Raw genomic sequence first — 25,393 nt, 5'->3', positions numbered from 1 at the left:
TCCAACCTGCTCTGAATAGGTGTTGTTTGGGACGGGGGCTCCCTCTGGTGGCCGTTCTCCCCACTCACACGCAGGTTGCTCCTTGAGAAAGATGTGTGTGGGGGGAGGGGTTCACGGGCACCCCTTCCCCTCCCACACAGGGAGAGCGGGCGAGAGGTGGGTGGGAAGAGATGTTTTGCTTCCCTCACCTTTTTCTGGATCTCCTTCCTGACCTTGGTGAGGTTGGGCTCCGTAGGTCTGGAAGGCAGGGGTCCTGGCTACACGATCGCGGCCGGGGTTGGGGGGGGTGGGTGGGTGGGTGGCGTGGTTGGTACCTCCCCCCCCTCACACCTGCCCCATTCTCCTTCCAGAGAAGTGCCGGGCCCCTGGGCTTCTGAGGCCACCTCCAGACAGGCCACAGGACAGCAGGAGGGCAGCACATTGACAGAGGCTCCCCAGGCTATTATGAGGTAATTTTATTTCTTCCCATTTTAGGTAAAAATAGTAAATACAAGATAATCATAATAAAGGTAAAAATACATCATTTGGATTTTGTTGTTGTTCTCTAAACAGTGCTACCTACAGTACAATTTTTGATTTAGCATTTTTAAATTTTTTTTTTTATAAACAAATAGAACTATTTTGCTATTAGGCTATCTGTGTTCTCGTCTGGCACTTAAGAATAGATCACAGGTCACCTCCCGGTTCTGTTTGGATACGGGTGGGTGGTGGGGAGGGAGTGAGGAGGGGTGCATGGGATGAGGTGGTTTGTCTTCCTGGGACACAGACAGAGATGGATGCGGTCCGTGTGCAGTGGGAGGGCACGTGTGTGCATCCAAGAAGGCCTCTTCCTCACGTGTGTCCCTGTGACTGGACCAAAGGTCTCACACGTGTCAGAGGGGCATCTCCTCCCGTCCTCCTGTGCTGGCCTTTCTTACCCAACAGCCTAGATTCACAACAGTTCCGGGTCAAGGCAGGCCATGACGGTGCACGCACGTCTGCTCAGGATGGAGCCAGTGGGTCCCCGTAGTGTCCTAGAGGAGTGGGCCCAGGACCCTTCCCTGCCAGGCCTGGTGGCTAGGAAATCCATCCTGGCCTGGGAATGCTGGTAGAAGTCACAGATGCCGAGGGGGGCTGCTAAATGTCTTTGCCCTTGTTTACCCTCAGGTGGTCTTTGTTTAAGTTCTTTCCAAATTTCTCACTGAGCTGTTGGATCAGGTCTGCCAGCTCCCCGGTAGCTTGAGATTTCTCTTCCAGAAGCTCATAGCGCAGGCTGGAGATATCTTGCTTGATTTCCTTCAGTTCACCTGCAAGGACAGATGAGCTTTTGGTGAGCGTGAGCCGGCAGAAGGGGCTCGTTCCACATACGTTTGGGGCGCGCATCTTTCCAGCACAGCGTCAGGGTGCTGGGCCGGCCCACGAACGGTAGAGGTGAGGGCACACGAGTAGTGTTTTGACCTAAGTCCCACCCAGCTCCTGCCACTGAACAACACATCTGTCCATTTAAAACCCTCCTCTTCCCCTTCCTGGTCAAGCTCTTTGTGAAGGGTTTCAGATGGATGGGGGAGTCAGGAGCAGGGCTGTGCCTTCCCCGCACCTGTTTCAAACCATGTTAGAATATTGGCCTCGGAGCCATTAAAGGCAGATTTCAAGACTCCGAGCAACACCGTCATTACCTGCAACAATCATTCTCATGATGCTCCCTGTTGTGTTCCGTGGTTGTCACCTGCAGAGGAGAAGCTCCCAAGCGGGAAGGGACGGGCTCCGCACCATGCACGCGGTAGCCTGGCAGGAGCAGGGTCTGCCCCGACCACGCACACCGTGTTCTGTCGCCGAAGCTGCCGCCTCCTTCCATAGCAAGGGGCCACTGGGGGGCGCGGGGGGGGGGGGCGGGACTTGCCCTGGTTTCCACAGTGAACCACGTCGGTCGAAATCCACCTGGGCCTGGGCTGGGCAAATCTTTTAATGAACTACAAAGAGGACTCAAAAACATTCTTTTCTGATATTATAGATACTGGACTTGCCTCAAATGGGAGTCCGGTGCCCGGGAGCACGTTATTCCTATCTCTTTTCTCCGTATGTGTTGGGGACAGAAAATGCAGAGATCTTAAGGGTAGAGGTTGGCCAGTTTTGACAAACGCATACATCCCCTGTTTCCTTTTCATGGGGTGCTTTCCTGAGCGCCAGTTGCATGGTATAATTCTAGTGGCATGAAACCTGGCAACCCCACCGTCGGTTATCAGTCATGTTCCTGTCGATCGCAAGGACGCACTGCTCGAGGTGGCTGGTGGTGCGTTCCAGACCCAGCCTCAGGGGTGTCTGAACAGCTGCTGCTCAGCCCCTGGGCAGCGTCAGCCCAGGAGTGAGTCTGGCCACTGGGGATCTTCAGGCTGCCTGCTGGAGGCTCCAGAAGGAAACAGAGGGTCACTAAGGGACCGGGCTCTTCCAGTAGGCCCGTGGCCCGAGCGAGGGGGACACTGAGTGCCTTCATTCATAGAGGAGGCTGTTTCGAGGTAGCAAATATTTGTCCTGTGTGTCTCATGAAGATTAATGACCTGGTGTAAGGTAATTTGCTTTTCACTTAAGAGTAACTGCTTATGGACTGGAAAATCACCCAAGCAGTGAAAACCATGTAGCCTGCAAACTTCAGTGTGCATCAGAATGACCTGGGGCTTTTACCAAAATGCACAGCCCGCCAGGCCACCCCGCAGATGCCGATTCCTTAGGCCTGGGTGCGGTCCGGGACGGGCGTTTTTAACACGTAATTCTGAGCTGGGGGAATACTCCGAGAAACACGGTGGGCTGTCAGGTTCTCAGGGCCTGGAAGTGAGACAGGGTGGTGGCAGGATCTGAAAGAGGTGTCCCGTCTGCTTACGGCTCTCTGCATGTGCGCCCTTGGGATGAGGAATTCCAGGCTGTCCTGCACCCATGGGACGTGATGGGGAATCGAGGCAACCATCGCTGCACTAGGCAGGATTATTACCAGCCCCCTGCCCCCAAAGAGATGACCAGGTCCTAATCCCTGGTGTCCCATCTGAGTATGGTCACTTTACATGGCAATAGGGAACGAGGGTCACAAATGGAATTAAGGTTGCTCATCAGCCAGCTTTGGATAGGGAGATGATTTTGGGTTATCCAGTCTAATCGTGAGTCTTTACAAGCGGAAGAGGAAGGCATGAGGGGGTCAGAGAGACATGAGGACAGAACAGGAAGGAATGTGGCCGCTGGAGGAAGGCTCGGGGCTGGGGGCCTGGTTCTGGGATGAGGCGGCTGTAGGCAGCCGGAGGGGGGTGGGGTGGTAGCCCCAGCCTACAGCCAGCGAGGGGACAGAGGCCATCACCCCACAGCCACATGGCACCTCTTTCTGCCCACACCTGAGCCAGCAGGGAAAGCGAGCGCCCCCGGGGCCTCCAGACAGGAACGCAGTCCTGTCCACACCACCTCGATTTTAGCTGGGTGAGACCTTGCCCTACTGCCGACCTGCAGGAAAAGAACCCATCACTTACCTTCGTTGACCTCGTCACTTTCTCTATCCACCTGGGCCTTCAGGACGTATCTTTTTATGAGCCGCTTCATGATTTTCTGAAATGGGAGCACAAGGAAGGGGTCAGACAAGCCTGGCCGAGGACAGAAGCAGCCCGCATGGTATATGTATGCCCCCCTCTCCCCCACAGAGAGCCCAGTCAGCGGCTGGGAGAGCCCCCATGCTCGGTGCCTCTCTTCTCAGGGTGCCTCGCCTGTTGGGGGAACGTGGGCCTGTGTCTGTTTAACCTCTTGCCTAGGATGACCCTGCCCCGGGGACGTGAAAGCAGGACACTCAAGGGTGGGAGGCCAAGCCAGGGAGAGCGACAGAGCATCACTTAGTGCTACTGGGAGGTCCTATGCCCGACTCCACCCTGACCTTCTTTGTGACCTTAGCCAGTCATGTCCTCTCCTCGGGGCTTAGCACCACGTCAGGACCAGGCTGGACAAGTCCACTGTACCTTGGAAAATTCCTGCCAGGGGCGGAAACAGATAGAGCCGGGCCTCGGGAGGTTTTGCCAGCACCCCACTCCCCTGAGAGCCCGCATGCCTGACGCCGGCCTGCGGGTCGTGCTGGAGGGGAAGGGGTTGGCCTGTAGCTTCCGTGTATTACGCAGATATGGGTTCTTTAAGCAAATGAGGAGGTAGGAGTAAACACTTCAGAGACACCAAGAATAGAGCCAAGTGTGAGAAAGACGGCAGGAGGTGAACTTTGGGTTTTGCCAGCTGGTCGTTGGTGGATTCCTGGGCAGTCACAGGATTTAGCAATACTCGGATAGCTGAGACTTCTGAATCTTGCAAGGGCTGAGCAACTGGCAGAGAGGGAGGGATTCCCTGCTCCTTGCTCATCCCTTCCTGTCACCTGCTCACAGCCGGGGACTCAGGGGACCGAGGCAGCATTTTCTAGACGGGAGGGACCTGAATTCTGTCCCTGGCCGTGCCGTGTGTGGTCAGGCAGGTTACTGAGTTCTCTCCAACTATGTGGGCTCAGGAAAAGCTTTTTGTAAGCCAAGGGGAGTGGATGGCTGGGTGGCAAAGAGAAGGATTTAGCACATTCTTGTCATCAGCTGCAGGTTCTCTCAGTGCCTTTGATGGCGAAGACCTCAGCCTGGTGTCTCCAGGCTGTGTGACTCCAGGACTCTAATGGAACCTGGCAAAGGCTGTCTGGGGTGAGCCCTGCGTCACCTCTAGGCCGCTGCTGCCCCCCTCAGCCCTCGGGCTGCTGGTCTCCTCGGCTCTGTGCTTTGAGTTGTGATCTTATTTCGGCCGAACCATGAGTGAGCAAGTTGTCTTCGTGCTGCCCTCTGTCAGAGAGGCCTGGGTCTTGCCATGTTAGTGGTTAAACTGACTGCTAGATTTCTTCTTGACATTCTCCCTAGTCCCTAAGGCAGGTTACCCAAGTTGTATGAATAGATGCCTTTCACGGGACTCAGTAATGCTCTTTTCACTTTGAACTGCAAAACCCACACAAAACCAACGTTGTCCCGAGCCAGTTCTCAGGGAAAAAAGCGCAAAACCCCAAAACCCAGACACCCAGGTATCTGAAATTCTTCCTGAATATAGAATTCAGAAGTATTCTGCAAATTTTCAGGCTGAAGCCAGTCAAGGGGATCTAGTTAAAGTTTGCTGCCGTTTTAAGGAAAACCTCAAGAATCAAGGGTTCCTTAGTTTCTGGATTCATCAGTTTAAGAACCTTTATATGTGTGGGGTAAAAGTATAAGCTGGAGGTGGAAAGTGGAGAGTTCAATTTTCCGCGATGGTGCGGAGTCGAGACCTTCTACAGGTGTGGCAGTGATCACGGTCTCTCCCTCTGTTGGTAGTGCAACACAGCTCAACCCGTTATTTTAAAAGATTCCCCTGTGTGTTTATTATTAATACACAGTGTGCCCGCCAAACTCCATTTGTTTTGAATAGGTGAGACCCCACTCACAAGCCCCCTTCAGTGTGGATGGGCCTCTGCGAGGAGGGGAGAAAGGGTGAAAAAGAAACAAAGAAACACACATATTGAGTATTTCCGGCAGACCAGGAGTCCCGTTAGCCTCCTTGACAGAATAACCTCACTGAATCCTCCCAGAAACCTGGTGAGCTTGGGAAAGTTGTCTCCATTCATAGATGAGGACACCAACGCTCATAGAGCGAGGTGACTTCAAGGTCACACAGCCTGGGAGTGGCAGATCTGAGATGTAATCAAAATGGAAACCGAAGCTGGGGCTTCTTCCAACCTTCAGGAAAAGGTTATGTGCAAGATGCTTTAGGGGATGAGATGCAGGAAACCGCAGCTACCTACTTGTCCTTTAAAAAGGTTTTCTATGCAGGAGGAAGCCTCAGTTAGATTTCGCAGGATGGATGGCTTTGTTCAGTTGTTACCCCTTGGGATATTTCAGTAAAAAAAAAAACTGTTACCCTTGGGGAAGAGGGTCACCGGTATGTCATCTTCATGAGTGCTCATGGGCCCTTCTTGAGGGCTGGCATGCCTCATCTGAGCTAAGGCTTGCACATCTGTGGCTCCAAGGGGAGAGAAACAAACGTCTGAAATGAAGCCCCTCATCATGTGTCAGGATTACTGAGGCTTAATATGGAAGCAGAATCTCATGAGCACTGCAGACAAGCAGGAACCCTTTACTCTTCCTCCCACCCCCACTTCACTCCCAGGAGTGACAGATGCCTTAAAGGAGAGCAGTGTGACCGCCTAGCATCTGCTTAGAGACTTTGTGTCCTGATGGGCGCTGGGTTCCCCCTGTGGTGCGTACGTGTTAGACAACCTGGGGTATGTCAGAGAAGATGCCAGTCTTGTCCCCAGAAATGTGGAAGTGGTTAGAACTACCCAAAGTTCTCTTTCACACAGATGCTAGAGGGGATATCTGTTTTCAGAAAAGATGGACACCAAAAGTCTCCCCTCCTTCACTGTGTTTGGGGTAAAAGAATGGTCCTTTGTGATGGGTTTGAGATGTCTCCTTGCTATCTTTCATAGAGTTCTTTCACTTCAAGAAGATAATAAACTGTCCCCAAGTGAATGTGTCCCCATTGGTGTTGATTCCTCCGACCTTGTCCTCCTGCCCTTAGCAGGTGCTGGAGATGAGTGTAGCTGGTGACATAACTCAGGCCAAAGAACTAACACTGGAAGGGGATGAGGATGAGAGGCACAAGGGATCTGAATGGTCATGACACTGAGATCCAGGGAAGGAGCCTCACAATTCTCCCTGCCCACATTCCCAGGGCTGCTGCTGGTGCTGGGAGGACATAGAAAGACTTTCTATGGAAGAGAGGCATCTCTCTGTGCAGCCAGAGTAGCTCAAGATGTAAACAAAGAGGACACAGATGGGACGCTGAAGATGGTCAACAAAGAATCTAGAGGGAAACAGTGTTGCCACCCGGGAAAACAGAAATCGAGGGACACTTGGAAGAAAGGGGACAGAATGGATCCCAGACATGCCATTGGTTAAACTAGGGTTTATCAGACACCAGAAATAGAAGGAATCAGCATTGGCGAGTTGTCTATTCTGTTTGCTTTGGTCTCTACAGAAAAGGCCACCTAGAGCATGAAAAGGAGGACTCCCCACTGGGTTTGGGGAAAGGATTGCACCACAAACACTGGGGCTCATGTGAAGAACCGACCATGCCTGGACTCTGTGGTGCATTTGGGATGCGGCTGGTTTGCTTTGCTCGAGAAGGAAATGCAGCTCTCAGAGTGGGAGCAGATGAGTCTGCACGCGCCCCAGCAGACAGGCACCCTGGATTTTGGAAGAGGTCACAGAGTGGTTCTGACGGGAGGCGTACTCTGACCCCCTCACCAGTCTCTTGGTTTTGTTTCATTGTTTGGTTTCGTATGAGCCCAGATTGGAGAAACAAAACAAAACAAAAAAACAACATTACAAAAGTAAAGGACCGGTTTTGTGAAAAATAGCCTTCAGACCCCTGGAAGCCTAAGTTAAAGCAAAGCACAGAGAGCCTCTGGTCTGAGGGAATGGCCTTCCCTTACACCAGAGAACCCTCAGAAGTCGAAGGATTGACAAGCTTCAAATAAACATCTCAAGCACTAAGTTTGATCTACTGAAGAGACACAGAGGCAACGAGCTTAAAAACTCCATGAACGACGGGGCTTTTGTCTTACTGGGAATGCTACAGAATTTCTCAGAGCCCTGACAGTGTGAGGGCCTGTGGTTCTGCCACATGTCCTCGGGGAGGTGACGGCTCTGGGTGCAGCCAGGAGCCTAAGAAAGAGGAAGTGTGCCAGGCTCCTTCTGATCTCTGCACATTTGGAAGGTGCTTTGGGAAGAAAGTAGTGCAACTTGGAAGGCCACCAGTGGGCCCAAGAAAACAGAAGAGGATTTGCCAGACCCTTGCCCCAGTCCTTCATTCCAGAAGCTCCTCCTATACCTTGCCCCCTCCCCTCATGCTCCACAGGCTCAGACAGTTCTCAGGCAGGCAGGACAGGTTCTCAGCAAGGCTTGGGTGCCTAGGAAGTGTGATGTAGTAAAAGAGGGGTACCCTTGTGAGTCAGATAGATAGTTCAACCAGCTGTGGGCCTTCACCCCTGAGCCTCAGTTTTCTCTTCTGTTTAATGGGGTTAAAGCTACTGCCTCTCTCACTGGCCTTGGGTGAGATTACATCTGGGCTAGTGTCTAGCCTGCACCCCACTGTCCTTCCTGCCGTCTATTGCTTTACTGCTGTCTGAGCAGGGGATGGCTCAGGAAGGTGCGCAGACTTCACCTTGCAGGGCTAAGCACAGGGCACATGGGCAAATGCAGAGGTCTCTCCAGTTCTTTGCTCCCTCTCAACCCTTTCCCTCTGATGCTTACTGGCCCCGGGCTTTCCTTTCTTCTTTTCTGTGACAACTGTTTGAATAAATATCTGGAGGCTTTTCTTGGTGGATTCACAAAATACAGGGTGAGCAGGCTGCTCAAGGTCATTAGCAGCCTGAAGCCCAGTACCACCCAATCTCTGTAATCACAGCAGGAAGCTTTTGGGGATGTTGATGGCCACAGGGACTCAGCCAGTGATGAGGGAAGACAGAAACAGAATCACCTCCAGGCTGCTTTTGAAAACAGTCTTGCTCCTAAAGGATTCATTCTGGGTAGAGGACATTCACCACATCATCAGTCTTCCTTTATCTCGGCAGCTGATTCTTCTCGAAACCCATCAGAGATTTGACCCTAACCCCTGAGGGCTTTCTATCTCTTTTGTGACACAGATAATCTATATTTTTCTCTGACAAGCTGAGAAATAAAAATCCTTCCACTGACCGAAGGATTTGTGCTGTAACATAACTCAAAGCAGATCAAACTGGTCGGGCCCAGTTCTGCACACAATTAAATACAAGATTTGCCCGTTTCCAGTTTTTAGCCTGTGTCATCTCATCAAACTCTAAGTACTTTGAGGGATGAAATGTTTCTTAATTGCGCACTTAAATCCTCCTACCTGCATAGCTGGCTTCTGAAATATGGGTGGAGATACATTTAGAGACCTGCGTCTGGAAGATGCTAAGTCTCGTTGCTCCCTCTGGGATGGTGGCCCCAGGGGCACCGTACCTCCACCCCCCGCATGCTCAGGGTGGCTTCAAGTTTACCTCTGATAAGAACTGATCATCATAGGGGCGCCTGGGTGGCTCAGTCGTTAAGGGTCTGCCTTCGGCTCAGGTCATGATCCCGGGGTCCTGGGATCCAGCCCCACATGGGGCTCCCCGCTCCTCGGGAAGCCTGCTTCTCCCTCTCCCTCTCCTCTCTGCTCGTGCTCTCACTCACTGTCTGTCTCTCAAATAAATAAAATCTTTAAAAAAAAAAAAAGGAATTGATCAGCATGGATAGAACTGCTGATCATTGAGAAGGGGAAGGCAGGAAATGAATGGCCTGTGCTTTTATAATCAATAACCCATAGTTGCCCTTTATCACTGGCTCATGGGCTGATTCAGATAGATACAGAGCAGGGGCATTAATTTCCAAAAGCAGCACAAAGGGCTGTAAGCATAAAAAGTCTTCTAAGGTTTATGTACAAGAACAGACTTTGGCAAGCTGGCGGTCTTAGGTCAGGTGCTCCGCGGGGACACCCATGTCCACCGAGTCGTGCTGGGTACCCTGTCCCTGCAGAGAAGCATCGTGTCCCATTGCCTGTGTGTCCAGAATGTATACTGAATCTGTCTGCTTTTCTCCATCCCCCTACTCACACCCCAGTCCAAATCTCACTCCCTTGCACCTGGATGACTGTCCCGTGCCCGCTGAGCTCCAGCTGCTTTGGACCTGCCCAGGTTCTCCCCTCTGGCTTTTGTGGATGCCTTTCCCAAGCCTGGGAGGCCCCACAGGGCTGCCTCCTTCTTTGAGGTCTTAACTAGCTGTCCTGTCCTTAAAGATGCCTCCCCTGATAACCACACCTAAGCAGGGGCTCTCTCTTACTCCCCATTTTTGCACCCTGTTGTTTTCTTCTTTCTCCTTTTATCAATTTGAGGTTATGTACTTACTTGTGTGTTACTTGTACTTTGTCTCCGTCCCTCACTGGCCTGGAGGTACCCCTATGACAGGGACCCGTCTCCATCCCCAGTGAGTAGTGCAGTGCCTGCTACATTGTTGTCACTCAGTGCGTATTTGTTGAATGAAGGAAGAAATGAAGCTGTGTGCTGGGGGGCTGACGCAGCCCTGTTACTAAATCCATGTCTGGATAGTGTCCACTTCTGCCCATACCTGGGAAAGGTGTGGTTACCTGGTATCGGGTGGGCTTGCTGAAACTGTTATTTGCTGTCAGGTTTTCAGAATTCCTCATGCCAGCCTGGTAGCGAGTCTTCTGGGGGGGGGAAAAAAACCGTAATAAATACTACACACACACACACATTCATATAACATATGACAGCCATCTATGAACAGCACCCATATATGGGACTGTCCCTAAAAAGAGGACCCCCATGAAGCTGATATATACCCACTGCTGCTAGGCTTCTTAGAACACTGTTCTTGGGACCTTAGTTCTGTAGGATGACTACAGGTTATAGAATATAGTTTGGTCAACTTTGGGAAGCACTGAGTTAAAGTTAGTAGGGGGTGTCTTTCTTCCAGGACTCCTGAGAGATTTTCATATGCTACTAAACCTTGAGAATCTTCAGGAGGAGGAGGTAATGGGCAGGGAAACTTTCTTCCCGGAGATCATTCTCCAGAAAGCTTCTGGGAAGAGCCATTCCTCTTTGGGGGCCACTAAGCGGTTGCCTCGGTGGGGGCATGGCTCAGCCCACAGCCTGCAGGCCACCTCTGCAAGGAACTGTGGGGAGAAGGGCACCTACCACAGGCAGCCTCTGCTGGGGCTGCAGCTTTGCCGATGTGCCCGCAGATTCTGAAAAGCGGGGGCCCCTCACTGACTTCCCTCGTATCAGCGGCACCGTCTGAATCGAGCACACCCGGTCCCCCTCCCCATCCCCATCCCCCGCCTTCTCTTGCCCCATAAACCCCATGCCACCTACCCTGAATTTGGAATTCAGCATGCCCATTTCAAGGTCATTTTCACAGCTTTTGGCCTTGGATTTACAGAGTTTTATGAGGCACATCTTGATTCTCATTATGAGATAATAAAATGATTTAGGACTTGGCACTAGATTGAAAGGAGCAGGAAGAGTTCTTCCTTCATCAAAGTAAGACAGCCAGAGCTTGGCTCGGGCAAATTTCCACTCCACATCTGCATCCTCCTGTGGGGCAAGGGAAACAGCGCACCATCAAAGGCCACAATTGAACAGCGCGGGATGCAGGCTACATCTTCTGACGGCAGACTTCTAAACAGGACTGACTGAGGGTCTCTGGATGTTCTCCCTCTTTACGAAGGCCCAGCATGGGGAGTTCGCTTGTGCTAAAACTGCATGAAATTAGTCATCCCTAAGATCTCTACCTAACTCCTCAGGATTCGTTGTTGAAAACCTCAGCCTGTTCTTCCTCCCTGACTCTCCGCTGGGTATTTTCACAAACATTTCTCCACTTGCCACAAACCAGAGAACTTTTCTCACTGCCACTTAATCCTGTCAGCCCCCGAGGGCTCTGGGGATTCACAAACCACCACGGCATCGGGGTATTCATGTTCCAGAGCATTGCTTCCCAGTAGAAATATCACGTGAGCCACAAACGTGAACCACAGAAGTAAATTTAAATTTCCTAGTAGCCACAGGATAAAAAGGAAAATGGAACAGGCTCATTTTTCTTTTCTTTTCAAATTTTTATTTAAATTCTAGTTAGCTAACATATAGGGTAAAATTGGTTTCAGGTCTAGAATGTAGTGATTCATCAAAGATTACATTATTTTAAAGTGTTGTTTATTTATTTATTTTAAGTAATGTCTCCACCCAACGTGAGGCTCAAACTCACAACCCTGAGCTCAAGAGTCTCTCACCCTCCTGACTGAGCCAGCCAGGGTGCCCCACAGAACAGGTGAAATTAATCCCAGTGATATCTTTTATTTAATCCAGGAGATCCAAAATGTTATCATTTCAGCGTGTCATTATAAAAATTCTTAACGAGATAAGTCACATTTTTTTTCCTATTGAGTCTTTGAAATCGGTGTGTATTTTTTATACTTACAGCACATTTCAATTTGGACCTGTCACATTTCACGTACTTAACAGATGCATGTGGTGAGCAGCTCCCAGATTGTATTGTATCACTGCGTATTTCTAATTAGAAAGCATATTTCTGATTGGTCAGAGTGTTGCCACAGAGGATGTAAAGAGACCGTGCACGTGTCATTTAAGAGAAACAGACCTGACTGTAGTTAGCATGAGCTAGTCCAGCCATGCTCTCTTCCCTCGTAGTGGTGCTAGATTTAAACCCCACATCTCTTACGTCTGACGTGGTATCAGTGCCAGACTGCTGAGTAGGCCCCCTAACAGGTAGCAGGTGTGTTTTTTTTTTTTTTTTTAATTGGCAGGCTCTTTAGGCTTCTGTCCTAGTGGGGCGGTTTGAGAGCAGCAAAGAGGCATGGCAGTTGGAGTCAGACAGACCCGGGCTCGCAACCCCTTCCTAGCTGCATGACTTCAGCAAGGGCTTGGGGCCTGCCAATCGGGAAATGGAGAAGATGCTGCCTCCTTCATGTAGCCCTGAGATTGGCACTGAGGTATGTGCTCCATCAGGGGGTGGGTTCCAGTCCTCACAGACACTAGCTACATTCCCAGGGACCGTGAATCTAGCAGGGGCCGAGCTGAGGCTGCTGGGAGGTACTGTGTGATACAAGGCTATTGCCCGCAGGCTTGGCCATTTTGTTTGCTTTTGCTGAGGCCCCATCAGCACCTGGCCTGGTCTGTGGGCTATCATATTGGAGTCATTTAGCCTGGAAGCCTTGTGAGGGCAGGACTTGCACCCATCCTCTGCTGCTCAACAGGGACGTGTGACAGGGACACTGTGACCTGAGAGGAAGGGTGGTGTAATCGTGACAGGATGGGCTCTGGAGCCTGCCTCTCTTCCTCCCTAGCCGTGTAGCCACGGCAGGTGGCTTAGCTGCTCTGGGCCTCAGTTTCTTCATCTGTAAAATGGCGACAAGAAGGCCTACCTCATAGGTCATATTATGAGAATGAAATGAGTTCATTTAACGTCAGACATTAGTAGGCCCTCAGTAAGTATTATTTTCATCTCCATAACTTAACACAGTGCCTAGAGTTCAACCTGCAGTCATTCAGCAAACATGTATCGAGTACCTACTATGTGGCTGGCCTGGGCTAGGTAGGCACTGGGGTTGACCGTCCGTGCCCTTGTGGAGCACACAGTCTGGCCCATGACATGAATATGGTGAACTGCTCATCACCCAGGCTTTCACCTGGAGTTGTGCTAAGGGCTACAGGTCCCCTGGGTGTAGAGCTCCTGACCTGGCCCGCGGGGCTGAGGAGGCTGCCTGATGGTTGGTGTGGGAGCTAAGCTCCACAGGGTGACTAGTTCTCTACCAGGTCAAGTGTGGGTGGGGTGAGAGTGGAGAGGAGTGGGAGTTAATGAGTAGAGGAGGCAGTGAGAAGTATAAACAGCTTTTCTGAGAAAGTTGGCAGGAAAGAGCAGGAAAGAAAGAGTTGGAAAGTGGGATCGAGGGAGGATTTTTTTAGTTGCTTTTTTTTTTTTTAAAGACCCAGAGTCTCATTTATATGCTGACAGGAAGGGTGAAGATAGGGGTGGAGCAGGGATGACGTGCGGTGGCAGCTCCTGAGGAGGCGAGAGGGCAGGGAGCCAGGGCACATGGGCAGAGCATCTCAGATGGAGAAGCTCCCCCCACCCCCGCCCCCACAGGAGGGCAGGCGGGGGCATGGCAGGTGTAGAGGCAGGCGGGTCCGTGGATTTGGAGGGTAGGTGCTCAAGATCTGTTGGCTGAATAAATAAGTGTTCTCGTGGAAGATTTCACAGATGTGTACTTCATCGAAGTTCAGTGTGACCGGGGGTACCAGGCACTGTCTAGCGGCCTCGTTCGGCTTCTCAGGGCCCTTGCTCATGCATCACTGGGGAGGTGGGAGGGGACACGTGCTCTCCCCTGAGGAGAAGCTCAGAGCCCTGAGGGGAGGTGTGGGCTGCAGTGGGCTCTCTCCACCTCGGGCACAATGCTGTGCTGGGGTAACTCAACATCACAGGCCCACGTGACGTCCTGGCTGTGCCCAGTCCTGCCCCAAACTATTGGGCATCTCTCCACACTAATCCCATGGTTTCCGTGCCACATTCATTTGGACCAAAGCACGAAGCGCTTGCTAGGATGGGGCCCAGCACCCTCGGTGAGTGGTACAGAGACCTGCATGTTATCCAGGCACCATCTGGTTTCTCTTACATTTGGGGAAACTGAGGCCCAGAAGGGCAGGGAGGGCTGGTTAGCAAAAGCTCATCCACATAACTGAGCAAATATGTACACCATTAAAACATACGCTCATCCCTGGACAGAGTGCTGCATTTTCCTGTGGGGGCAGGGGGAGAGCGGGGGCAGGCTAAGGTGCATGCTGGCTCACCCCTACTTCTTTCCCTGGTGCAGTCTACCCTCTTGCAGGCCAAGAATACCGCATTATTTCACCCCTCCTGCCTTGGCACATGTTGTTCCTACTGTTTCGAATACTCTATTTTGGGGAAGGTGCGTGTTATACCAAATGTGTCCCCTAAAATTCATAAGTTGAAGCCCTAACCCCCAGTGCCTTAGAATGTGACTGTATTTGGAAATAGGGCCTTCAAAGAGGTAAGTACAGTCAAATGACGTTGCTAGGGTGGGCCCTGAGCTGACATCAAGGGTGAACTCATACAGAGCAGAAGAGGACACACAGCAGGGACCGGCTTGCAGGGAGCAAAGGTTGTGCGAGGACACCACGAGAAGGCAGTGGTCCGCCAGCCGAGGAGAGATGTGTCCGGAGAAGCGAGCTCTGCCAGAACCCTGGTCTGGGACGTCCAGCCTCCAGAACTGCGGGGAAATCCTTTCTGTGTTTCAGCCAGCCAGTCGTGGTGTTTTGTTACCACAGCGCAGCAAACTAATACCTGGAGGTCTTTAATTTCTTCCCCGTGAGAAATACACGAGTGCTCGTTTCTTATAAAAGATCCGAGTATACAAAGGTGTGACAGTCCCCTTCCAAAGCTCTCTCCTTTGACTCCCTTCCCCAGAGGATGCCCCGGGTCAACCAGTCAACGGTCAACGGTGCGGTACCTTTTCTCTACCTTTCTCTGCTTTTTCTTTCTGTATATGCACATTCGTGTTGTTATGTAAAGATTTTCCTATCTGTGTTTTTCCACAACTTGCATTTTTTCCCACTTAACGGTATCATAGAAATTTTGCGATATCAGCACAAGCATTTTTCTGTTTGTGTATGCAGTGTTCTAAAGTCTCCGTCAGAGTTTATTGAAACCCTCTGATGTTGATGGGCTATTTGCATGTTTTTCCTTTAGTGAACACCTATGTAAAATCATACTTCTGCCTGGGTCTATTCCTAGAATTGCCATTATTGAGTCAATTCAAAATACGTTAGTGCATTTTATTAATCCTTGACTTATTTATTTTACCTTATAATAAGTAAAACAATAATAAGACTTATAAAGCATGAGAAGGCATAAAGAGAAAGGCATTCCGCCCCCACGCCCCCCACTGCCTCTCCACAAGTAGCCCTGCTGTGTGTTCCTTGTGGACCCTTTCAGAGATTTCTTCCTTTTCAAAGGCTTATCCAATTAAAAGTGAGTGCGTATGCCCTTTTCTTCCTTTGTTACACAAGGGAGAGCACACTATAAACACCGTTCTTCAACTTGATTTTCTTCACTTAGCACTATAACTTGCAGGTCTGTCACCCAGGGTATGGAGAACGTCTTTGTTCTCCCTTCTAAAGTCGAGCAATATTCTGCTGTTCAGATGCATCTTGGTCTCTTTAACTAAACGCATCATAATCTATTTCACTAGATTCCTATCAATGCTCATTTAGTTTGTTCTTCATTTCTTGCTCTTCCAAGCAAGGCTGCGATCAATAGCTTATGGCTTGTGCTTTTCAGATTTTGATAAAACTGCCTCCTGGGACATTCTCCGGACTCCCTCAGCTATTTGGCAAAATTGTATTACTCTTCGAATGGCCTTCAGGCCTCACCTCTAGAAGCTTCTCTGCTTTGTACCTGGTAGGACTTCTCTGGGTGTGCGGGGCTCAGGGCAGGGGAGTGAGTTCATTGATGTACCTGTTTTACTCAGGGAACTGAGTGCGTACAGGGCAGGGACTGTCTCAGCCACTCTGTGTCACCAGTGCCAGGCATGGGGATTCCATACAGTAGGTATTTAATAACACGTGAGAAGCAAAGGGAATGTTGGCTGAAAGATGCAGTCATTCCGATCGGCCATGGGCCACCTGCATGCTGTCTCGAGGGGACACGTGAAAGAGGAAAGATTCACCATCCTGATTCTCTCGGCCCTGCTTGGGCCGCTTTGCACGTGGTGCCCACTCTGCCATGCGTCCGGTTGGCCGAAACGGCTCCTGGGGGCAGTGTGGTAAGCATGCCGGTTGTTCGCTGTTCTGACTTCACTTTTTTTTTTTTGAAAGAGAGAGAGAGGAGGGGCAGAGGGAGAGGGAGAGAGAGAATCCCAAGCAGGCTCCATGCCCAGTGCAGAGCCCGACGAAGGGCTCCATCTCACCACCCCGAGATCATGACCTGAGCTAAGAGTCAGATGCTTAACCCACTGAGCCACCCAGGCACCCCCTGGCTTCACAGGTAATGACACATGAGCTGCTAATGTCATTACCCTCATTGCTTCGAGCAGCCATGTAAATTAAACCAAGGGAGAGAGAACAATTTCAGTTAACTGGTCTTACCTCAATTTCCTGATAGGAGTTGTTGATCATGGCTATCAGCATATTGAGAAGCACTACCACCATGGTGACGTTATAAACACCGTAGAGCACGTAGCCGATGTTCTCGATGAACTTGTGATCGTATTTCAGCACCACCGAGATCACTTCAGACAAGCCAAAGATGGACCAAAACAAGGTTTTAAAACTTTCTTCAACCCTATAAGGAAAGACAGTTCCTTCAGGCAGTTTGCTTCTGCTGACACTTTTCACATGAAAGTTCCCATTGCCCAGACTTTGGTGGTGACGTGGGGCTGGGCTGGCGGTGATGCCTGTCTTCTGAAATAATGGCATGTTCCGATTTCTAAGAAGACTTCCAAAAATCATCCTCTTTCTTTTCCCTTCGGTCCATTTATCAGGACTCCTGGATGTGGTATCCCTTTTATCTTATAATTTATTAAACATTTAAAATTGAACAACAGGACAAATGTTTGTCCTTGTACATTATCAACCACACTCTTCCTAAAATAGTCTCTTGAGGGTCGCAGACCATCCTGCCCCACGTGCGGGGTTGGGGGAGGGGAGAATGGTGTCCACGGATGGAGACAGCCTCACTGGTCACGGGGCAGCTCCTTAAGCCTCATGACCATCCGTTGGGCTCACTTATTACCTCCGTTTACAGATGGAGACATGGACACTCAGAGCTTTATCCTTTTTAGCGGCATCTGGCTGGAAAGTGGGGTGCAAACCCAGGCATGTCTGAGGTCTCCCAAAGCATGTGCTTCTAACTACAATGCTTCCCCACCTCCTGGGTCTTGGTAGTGAGGCCAGTCACACATCTCATGTCCTCTCAACCAGAGTTGAATTATGAGAAGTGTGAGTTTGGTGTGTCCATATTGTTCACATTCAGCAGGCAGCTGTCCACACCTCGCCCTGCAGTTCCCTAAAGGTAGATACTGTGCTGCTTGGAGGGCATTGTGGGGAAAACCTGGCTTTTAGGACACTGCTTTTTTGACTCTTTAGAGACTGTGAAGTTACCAGGATACCCTAGCTTTAACATGAAGATCCAAGCATGTTTCACCATCTGTACTTTGTGGGTAGGACCCCGCGTCAGGTTTACAGCAGAGAATCCAATCAGAAAGCTGGGTTTTGGTTGGGTGGTTTAGAACACCCCTGTGCATCCGATGATGTCTGAATAGTTATATGCAGTGCTTTTGGTATGCATCCAGATTTGGGGTACATTATGAGAAAACACTTTCTTTTTTCTCTTTAACATTTCAGATTTTCAGCACTCACCCACAAGTGGCCAGGATTAGCTAGATCTCAAAAAAATACCAGCGTTTCTTAAGGATTGGTATTTATTTGACATGATGTACAAAAATACTAGTACTTGTCACTTTGGCTAAAAAATCCAACTCTGACTTGCATGGATTTTCGACTCTCCTGTGTGCGAGTGTGTGTGGGTGTATGTGTATGTGTGTGTCTGGCCAGCAGTTTGACTCATTCCCTATGCATCCCAGAGTCTGAAAACTGAAAATTGAAGTGGGTTTTTGTTGTCATTATTTGTTTCCAGTTTCTCTGAAAACTGTGAGTTTGGAATATTTAATTCATTTTAGTTTTAATAAGAAGGAATTTATTTGGGGGTTTGAAAGTAACGACTGGGTATCCAGCATTACTTTAGAGCCCCAGGTCCTGAGGCTATTCTGAGAAAGAGGGGGACACACTGCTTTCTTGGGTGGGGTCCCTTTTGTGTGAAAAAGATGCATTTAATCAGTGGCCATGATTCTCTGCAGGTATTGCCTTCCATTAAGAAGTAATCTTTTGGTTATCACCCTAGTGGAAGGGAACAGTGGCAGAGAGACTCCAGAACCACTGCATGAGCCCCCAATCCCAAACTAGAAGGAGACAGCAGGATGTGATCTGACAGTTGTTCCTAGCTGGGTCAGCGGAAAACCGGAGGACACATGATCCGAGCAAGGGACTGGGCAGGCAGGCACTGGTCCCGGATGATGCACTTACCATGAACACCCTACAAAATGGATAATATATGCAACTGAGCGATGCCTTACAGAAATTCATCTTCCCTTGCTTCCCTTAGAAAACCCCACAAAACTTTGGCTGACACAAATGAAGCAAGCAATTAGAGAACATTCAGAGAAAATCTCCTGAATTTTGATTAGGGAAAATGGCCTACATTCAGAGTGTATTTTTTTTCTCATTTGCTTCTTGCTCTGAATTTTGCCACTAAGCTCTGACTTATCCTTGGTGCCTTCACTTCGGCATTCTGTGTAATAGAATAATCTAAAGGAGGCAGAGCTAACCCACTAAGCAGTGTGTGTTGTAGTAAAAGAATATTTACAGGGGCGCCTGGGTGGCTCAGTCATAAAGCGTCTGCCTTCGGCTCAGGTCATGATCCCAGGGTCCTGGGATCGAGCCCCGCATCGGGCTCCCTGCTCTGCGGGAAGCCTGCTTCTCCCTCTCCCACTCCCCCTGCTTGTGTTCCCTCTCTTGCTGTGTCTCTCTCTTTCATATAAATAAATAAAATCTTAAAAAAAAGTATTTACAGATCCCTAAATTCATGGCTTAGCTCCTCCTCCATCAGATCCCCTCCCCCTCAGCCCCTCGTGGAATGCTGATCCTTTAGGTTTGTTATCTGGCTTCTAGACTGTCTTTACACCTGTTTCATTTCTATTCTATAGGTCAAGGATTAGCCTCTGGACCCAAATTTGGCTCTGACCTATAGGAGTATCTAATTACCAAGAGGCCCAGACTCACTTGGATTTCCAGAGTGAAAGTGACCCCCTCCAGGGCAGTAACACATGAACCTGACTGGGCAGGAAGGGGTCTTAGTCAAAGTATGCATTTTTTAATAATCTTTTGTAAGCTCTTTCTGGACTATCTACAGCCCTGTGTCCTCTTATTATGGGGCAAAATGGGTTGTCGCAGCAAAGACCTCCTTTAAAGTAAAGCCGGGTCCATCGGCTTAAATAATCCACAATGGCTAGATCCACCATTGGTTGGGTCTTTCATTTATATTTACCCCTCTTGACACGATCTGGACTAACCGAATAGACTAATTTTGTTGTCATTGTTTCTCAGAAGGGACCTCATGGGCTGAGTTATGTACAGTTAGCTGGGCTAAATGGTAGGCAGTATCATATTTTATCCATAGCTCCACCTATATAACTCAATTCTGAGTGGAATTGAAGAGTTCAGTGTTTAAAAATGACACAATAAAAAGTTAGAATAAAATATTGCTATTTATATAATATTGGGCTGGGAGAGGTTTCAGAAGCTAGAAAGGGAAAGATGGAGGGATTTGAGCACATAAAACTTTACTCGTGTACAACAAAGACATAATAACTAACAATGTAAGGCAAGAGATTAAGAAAAGGATTTGTATCTGCAGTACACATGACAAACACTGAGTGTCTTTCTTATATAAAGAGATCTTAGAAATCAATATGAAAGATGACAGACATCCTAGCAGGAAGAAAAAGGGGGAAAAGAAAGTTCTATGAAAACTTGATGCTTTTTATGGTGACTAGGGCTCCATAATTAACTTGAAGTGCCATGCTATGGCATCTTCTGGTTTAATATGTGGCAGGAAATAAAGGAAACTTGTCCTCACTGCCCTGAGTGGGAAAAGGCTGTGTTACTTTGACCTTGGAAACCTACCATAATATATTCTTAGAGAGAAGACTGGCCTTGGAAAGGAGCCAAATGGTACATTACTGAAGCCGAGAGCTTGGGCACTGGAGCAGGCCTCAATGTTTTGTGAGGTCACGATGCTCCCTGAATCATGTATTAATCATCACCCACACTTTTCAGGAGCTATGGGACCCGGGGCATGGGACAGAAGGCCAGTCACTGTGGAGGTTGGGGGCTGTCTTTCAGGAAGAAAGTGTCTTGGAACTGGCTTAGCTGATAATCACCATGAAGCCACTTGTCTCACCAAAAGCCTCTACTGTCAACCAGTTGGTCTCGAGGCTAAATGTGAGGTTCTTTACTCAAAGGGAGAGTGGTCATGGGCTCCGCATCCTCCTCCTAACCACTCTGGCTGCCTACAGACTTAGTCCCCGGTTCCTTCAACTGTGTCCATCGTGAGAAGCTTCACAGACATAGCTGGAGGAGTGAGAAGAACAAAGGTGCATGCTTTGGTTCAAATCCCAGCTCCACCACGTACTGGCTATTTACATCTGGGCATGTTACCACACCTCTTTGAGTCTCCGTTCACTCACCTATGAGAGGGGATAGAGGTGCCTCACGAGGGACATAGGTACAGGATATAACGCAAACCCTATAAATGGTAGCTAGTATTTTCATTCATTTATTTGCCTAATATCCACTGAACTCTATGTGCCAAGCAGTGTACCAGGTGCCCATTCGCTGGTGCCCAGACCTTGCTTCTGCCCTTGTGGAGGTCCCAGGCTAAAGCAAACCCCGCAGGGCGACAGGACGCTACAAGGCTGGAGTAGGCAAGTGTGCTCTGCCGGCCCGGCCTCACCCAGGATCACACACAGCCCCATCGGCCCCTCCGGGGCCGCCACTCGGGGCTGAGTGGAGCTAATCATTCATAGGCTGCTGCCCTCTCCAACAAGCCTATCTTCCTTCCTACCTGCAAAGATCATCACAAACCCTTGATTTCATGCAAATCCTCTTTCTGACTTCTCCAGCCTGGGCTGTCTCGTGACATTTGACTCTTGGCTTGTCGTGGAAGGGACTGGAAAGTGGAGTCCATAGGCCACCCTAGCCAAAGCAGTGCTCCTAGTGAAGGAATGGAGGGAGAGCTCCTGTGAGTGAGGCTGAAGAGGGCGGTGATTCATGCTGCTCCCACTGTGCGGGTGTGTGTGGGGGGGGAAGGTTGGGATTGACTTGTCAGGCAGAAGGCAGGGGCCTCGTAATCAGCTCTCTCCCAGGCCTGTCTCGCCTGGATAATGGGGCTTTAATAACACGTTGCCTCAAGGGGGCGGTTGTGTATGGGTCTCAGAGAACAAACTGATCAACACGGCGAGGGTTTGGGGGCAATTGTTAGGAAAATTGCTGCTGCTTCAGAATGCCATGATGCCCTTCCCCTGGTGTGGGAATTCTGCCTCCCCACTTCCCCCCAAAACAGTTCGGTTCAGTTACCTACCCCAGGCTGCACATAGCAGGCTAAAATTAAACGGGAGGCTAGCTCCCCGAAAGGCTGTTTCTCGGGTTCGGGAGACAAAAGCTGGTGCTGTGCTAGAGGCCTCTTGAGGTAGTTGCAATGCCTACCTGCCGTCCGGGCTGGGATGATGGAGGACGGTGCATGGGATGTACAGAGACCCCCGCCAGAGCCCTGGGGTTCTCTAACGCCTGGACCCGCAGACCCAGAGCAGCTGGGCCAGGCTCGAAGGTCAGCGCAGAGAGGCAAGTGCCTAAGGAAGTCTGAGCCTCAGCCCTCGTGCCCCGCCAGCCTGTGTCCCCTGAGTGACCTCTTGCCTTATCCCCGGTCCTAAATGAGGAGTTGGATTCAGGGTGTCCAGAAGGAGAGGAGGCTCGCCCCAGAATCAGTGTCAAGGAACGAGGGTGCACAAAGCCTCTGCAGCCCAGATTTATTCCTACAGGGACGCCTGGGAGCCTGCTTGCTCCTCGAGGGCAGAGCTGTGTTTTCTTCACCCTTGAAACTCCAGACCCTGGTACGCAGCGTGGCATTGCTCAAAGCACTCAGTGAACTCTGTCTGATGAGTTGGTGAGGCCCTCAGAGCACAGTTTCTCAGTCAGGCAAACCTGGCTTTGCGTGTGGGCTTCTGGCCACACCCCAGCCTCTCCGGGCCTCTGTTTTTCTAGCTGTAAAATGGGAAAACTGCAATCTCTCCTTCACAGGGTTGTTGTGAGGATTCAAGGAGTTAACTGAATGCTTGGGAAGTGTGTAAAATACTGCTTGGCACGTAACAAATACGTGATCAATGTTAGTGGTGTTAGTTTTTTCTTTCCTTCTTAACTCCAGGAGGCTCCAGCGTCAGGCTGAAAGTGTCTCCTGGCCTACAATCAACTCTAAGTACAACCCTTTGAAAAGAGCAATCAGATCCTGCCCCTCCTCTTGAGCGGCTTTCCCAGGGTTGACAATCTTTTCTGTCCCCTGGGAGGCCTCAAGGCCCCTTCTGGTCGGACTCCCGATCCCCCACCCCCACCCCGTTCACGGATCCCCGCTGGCTCCCTGGCTGCCATGATCTCTGCTGTTCCCTCAGCCTGGAAGGCCCTTCCCCCTTGTCTCCACCTGGCCTCCCCTCCTCCTCCTCCTCACTCACTGGCTGTAAACTCGATTGTCACCAGCTCAGATAGGGGAGGCTGCCCTAGTTACTCTTCCGCTCAGCATTTTTCTTTCTTTCCTAGCCCTCAGCACTTAATCCTAAATGATCTTCTTTGTCTCTTTGTTTAATTCTTTAAACTGTCTTTTTGTGTGTGTGTGTGTCCCTCTTTCCCTGTTCATGGAGGAGTGTGACCTCCACGAGGGCAGGGCCTGCTGACGCGCACACTGCTCTGTCATTGGTAACAGACAGTGCCTGGCTCATAGTAGGGACTCAGTCAACATTTTTGGTCAATGAAGGATTGAATGCTGGGAAACTGAGGCATGAGGTGACTTGGTCTTGGCCGGCTGGCTTCAGACCTGCCCAAGAACTATACTTCTGATAGCATCTCTAGAGCTAACCCTGGACAACCCGGTCTCCTGTCACTCTGTCACTTTGAGGAAGGAGAGTTTGACCCCATTTCTAGAATCGAATGTTAGTGATAAAAAGGGAGGGCTTTCTCCCCGTTGAGGTGGTGATGATTAGTCTGAGAACAAGATGGAGGACGTGGGGCAGGGTCTGAAAATGTGCTGGGAAGACATCATCGAAGAGAGCACATTTTCTGTGTACCATCAAGCCTTTCCCTCATGCATTTGTGGGCTCTCAGCCTGTTTCAGAAGCTTAAAGGTACCAGGCTTTTAAAATTTCATGTCATGAATAAACATGAGGCGAGGGCATAAATAAATATTATATGATAGTAGAATGCCTGCTATAACAGGCGTAATCATTCTTCTGAACTAGTCCAGGAAAAGATCTATATTTTTATCACTTCCTGGAGAATTATGCAAAGATGAGAACTTATAATAGACTCAAACTCCTTTTTTGACCCATAATGGTCATTTCCAGATGCCTGGCCTCTCTCAGCCTGAGCTGGACCCCTTCAGTGACCACGGCTGCCTGGTCTGCCACGTCTGAGGACCTTCTTACTACTGTCTCCACGTGACAGTGGCCGTAATAAGCTCCCTCATTCCCCCAAATCCTTATACCCAGCTTGCATTTAAAAGATGAAAGGCGAGATTATAACTTTCAAAATACGGTAAAATATGACGTAACACTTCTGTATCAGAGATGCCCAGATTTCAACGCTGACCCGGAATCCCGGGAGAATCTGTCCCTTCTGAAGCCCAGTAGGCCGGTTCCATTCCCGGTTCCCACCAAAAGACACATTTAGCATGCTCTGCCCAAAGAACATGGTAGTCAGCCGCAGTCCTGTGACGCCACACTGTGACGTTTCCTTGGTTCCTCTTACCTAGCCCTTGGTTATAGTGAGTTTTACTCGGGCAGGCAATAGGATCCAGCCTCTGCTGCCCTAGCAGGACCTCCTCTGCAGCCAGATCCTTCTTGGCGGTATGGCCCCTGGCTCTCTGGAGGCCCCTCTGGCTCGTCATTCCCTTAGAGATATCTTGGGGCTTATATGGCTCATCTCTCTCCCTTTTTTCTCTTTCGTGGGCCAGGGAAATTTCAGAATCTTTTGTTTGCAAAGCATAATGTGGCATTTTTAGCTGAAGAGCCTACGTTGTTCCTTTAGCAAGTGTCGGCTTGGCCTCTGGTGCTGAGCATGGGGCCTTCCTTCTCAAGCCCTCCAGGTCCTCCATCCCTTAGGACAAGGACTTCACCCAAGACACTGAGTGTGCACCTGGATCTGCGTGTTTGCCTTTAGCTCTGCTGCGTATGGGTCCTGCAGAAGGTTAAAGCCCCCATTTCTCTCCTGAATCACCAGGGACCTTGGCTTTCTTCCCATAATATGCTCCTCCAGACTGTCTCCCCCAGATCCTTCTAGGGCCTTCCCAATGTCAAAACCCCGAAAACATCCTCCTTCCCTCTCAACCCCCACATTCAGTCAGACACCACGTCTCCACTCCAGACTCCCCAGTGTCCCTTCTCCAGCCCACTGCCACTCCTCAGGGTCCTGTCCTTTCTCACGTGGCTCCCTGTCCCAGCCACCCAACAGACCGTGTTCAGCTCTCTTGGAAGCTGCCTGTCTCTCAAGTTCCCTTCTTTCAGAGCATCTCAATTTATAAACATGCCTTCGTTCCTATGATTTTTTTGATTAGCGTCTGTCTTCCCAACCAGTTGGCAAGTTCCGTGAGGGGAGGAGCTGTGAGGAGCTGTTTTTACTCATGATGAAACCCCCCACCCCTTCCAGTCCATCCTTCACACAGTTGCCCCAGCACACTCTCCAAAGGCAGATCTTCTTTCTTTTAAAAAGGTCTTAGCAGAGACTCTAACACCTTATCAGGACCCTAACACCCTTCAGAATCTGGATCCTCCTGGATTGTCTTATGTAATCTTCCCTCGTTTCCCCAAAATCTTCCTTACTGGCAGTTCTTCAAAAATCCTCTGCCCCTTTATACCTTGT

At 50.0% G+C, this 25,393-nt stretch overlaps 1 protein-coding gene across 1 annotated transcript in view; it reads right to left on the bottom strand.

Moving 5' to 3' along the window:
* Positions 1–731: 731 nt before the first annotated feature.
* Positions 732–25,393, bottom strand: part of TRPC7 (transient receptor potential cation channel subfamily C member 7) — a 118,471-nt gene continuing 93,809 nt past the window's right edge. Inside the window, exons 7-11 of the mRNA XM_081827024.1 lie at positions 16,745–16,940; positions 10,940–11,161; positions 10,192–10,272; positions 3,486–3,561; positions 732–1,286 (exon numbers count right to left, since the gene is read on the bottom strand). Coding sequence (XP_081683150.1) covers positions 1,117–1,286; positions 3,486–3,561; positions 10,192–10,272; positions 10,940–11,161; positions 16,745–16,940 — 745 coding nt within the window. The 3' untranslated portion in view covers positions 732–1,116. The remainder of the gene's footprint in view (positions 1,287–3,485; positions 3,562–10,191; positions 10,273–10,939; positions 11,162–16,744; positions 16,941–25,393) is intronic.

Source organism: Leptonychotes weddellii, chromosome 7 (genome assembly GCF_054177405.1).
Source record: "Leptonychotes weddellii isolate Sample4059 chromosome 7, ASM5417740v2, whole genome shotgun sequence".
NCBI classification, from domain to species: Eukaryota; Metazoa; Chordata; class Mammalia; order Carnivora; family Phocidae; genus Leptonychotes; species Leptonychotes weddellii.
Note: the sequence above shows the minus strand (reverse complement) of the source record. Positions and strands in the feature narration are given on the sequence as shown.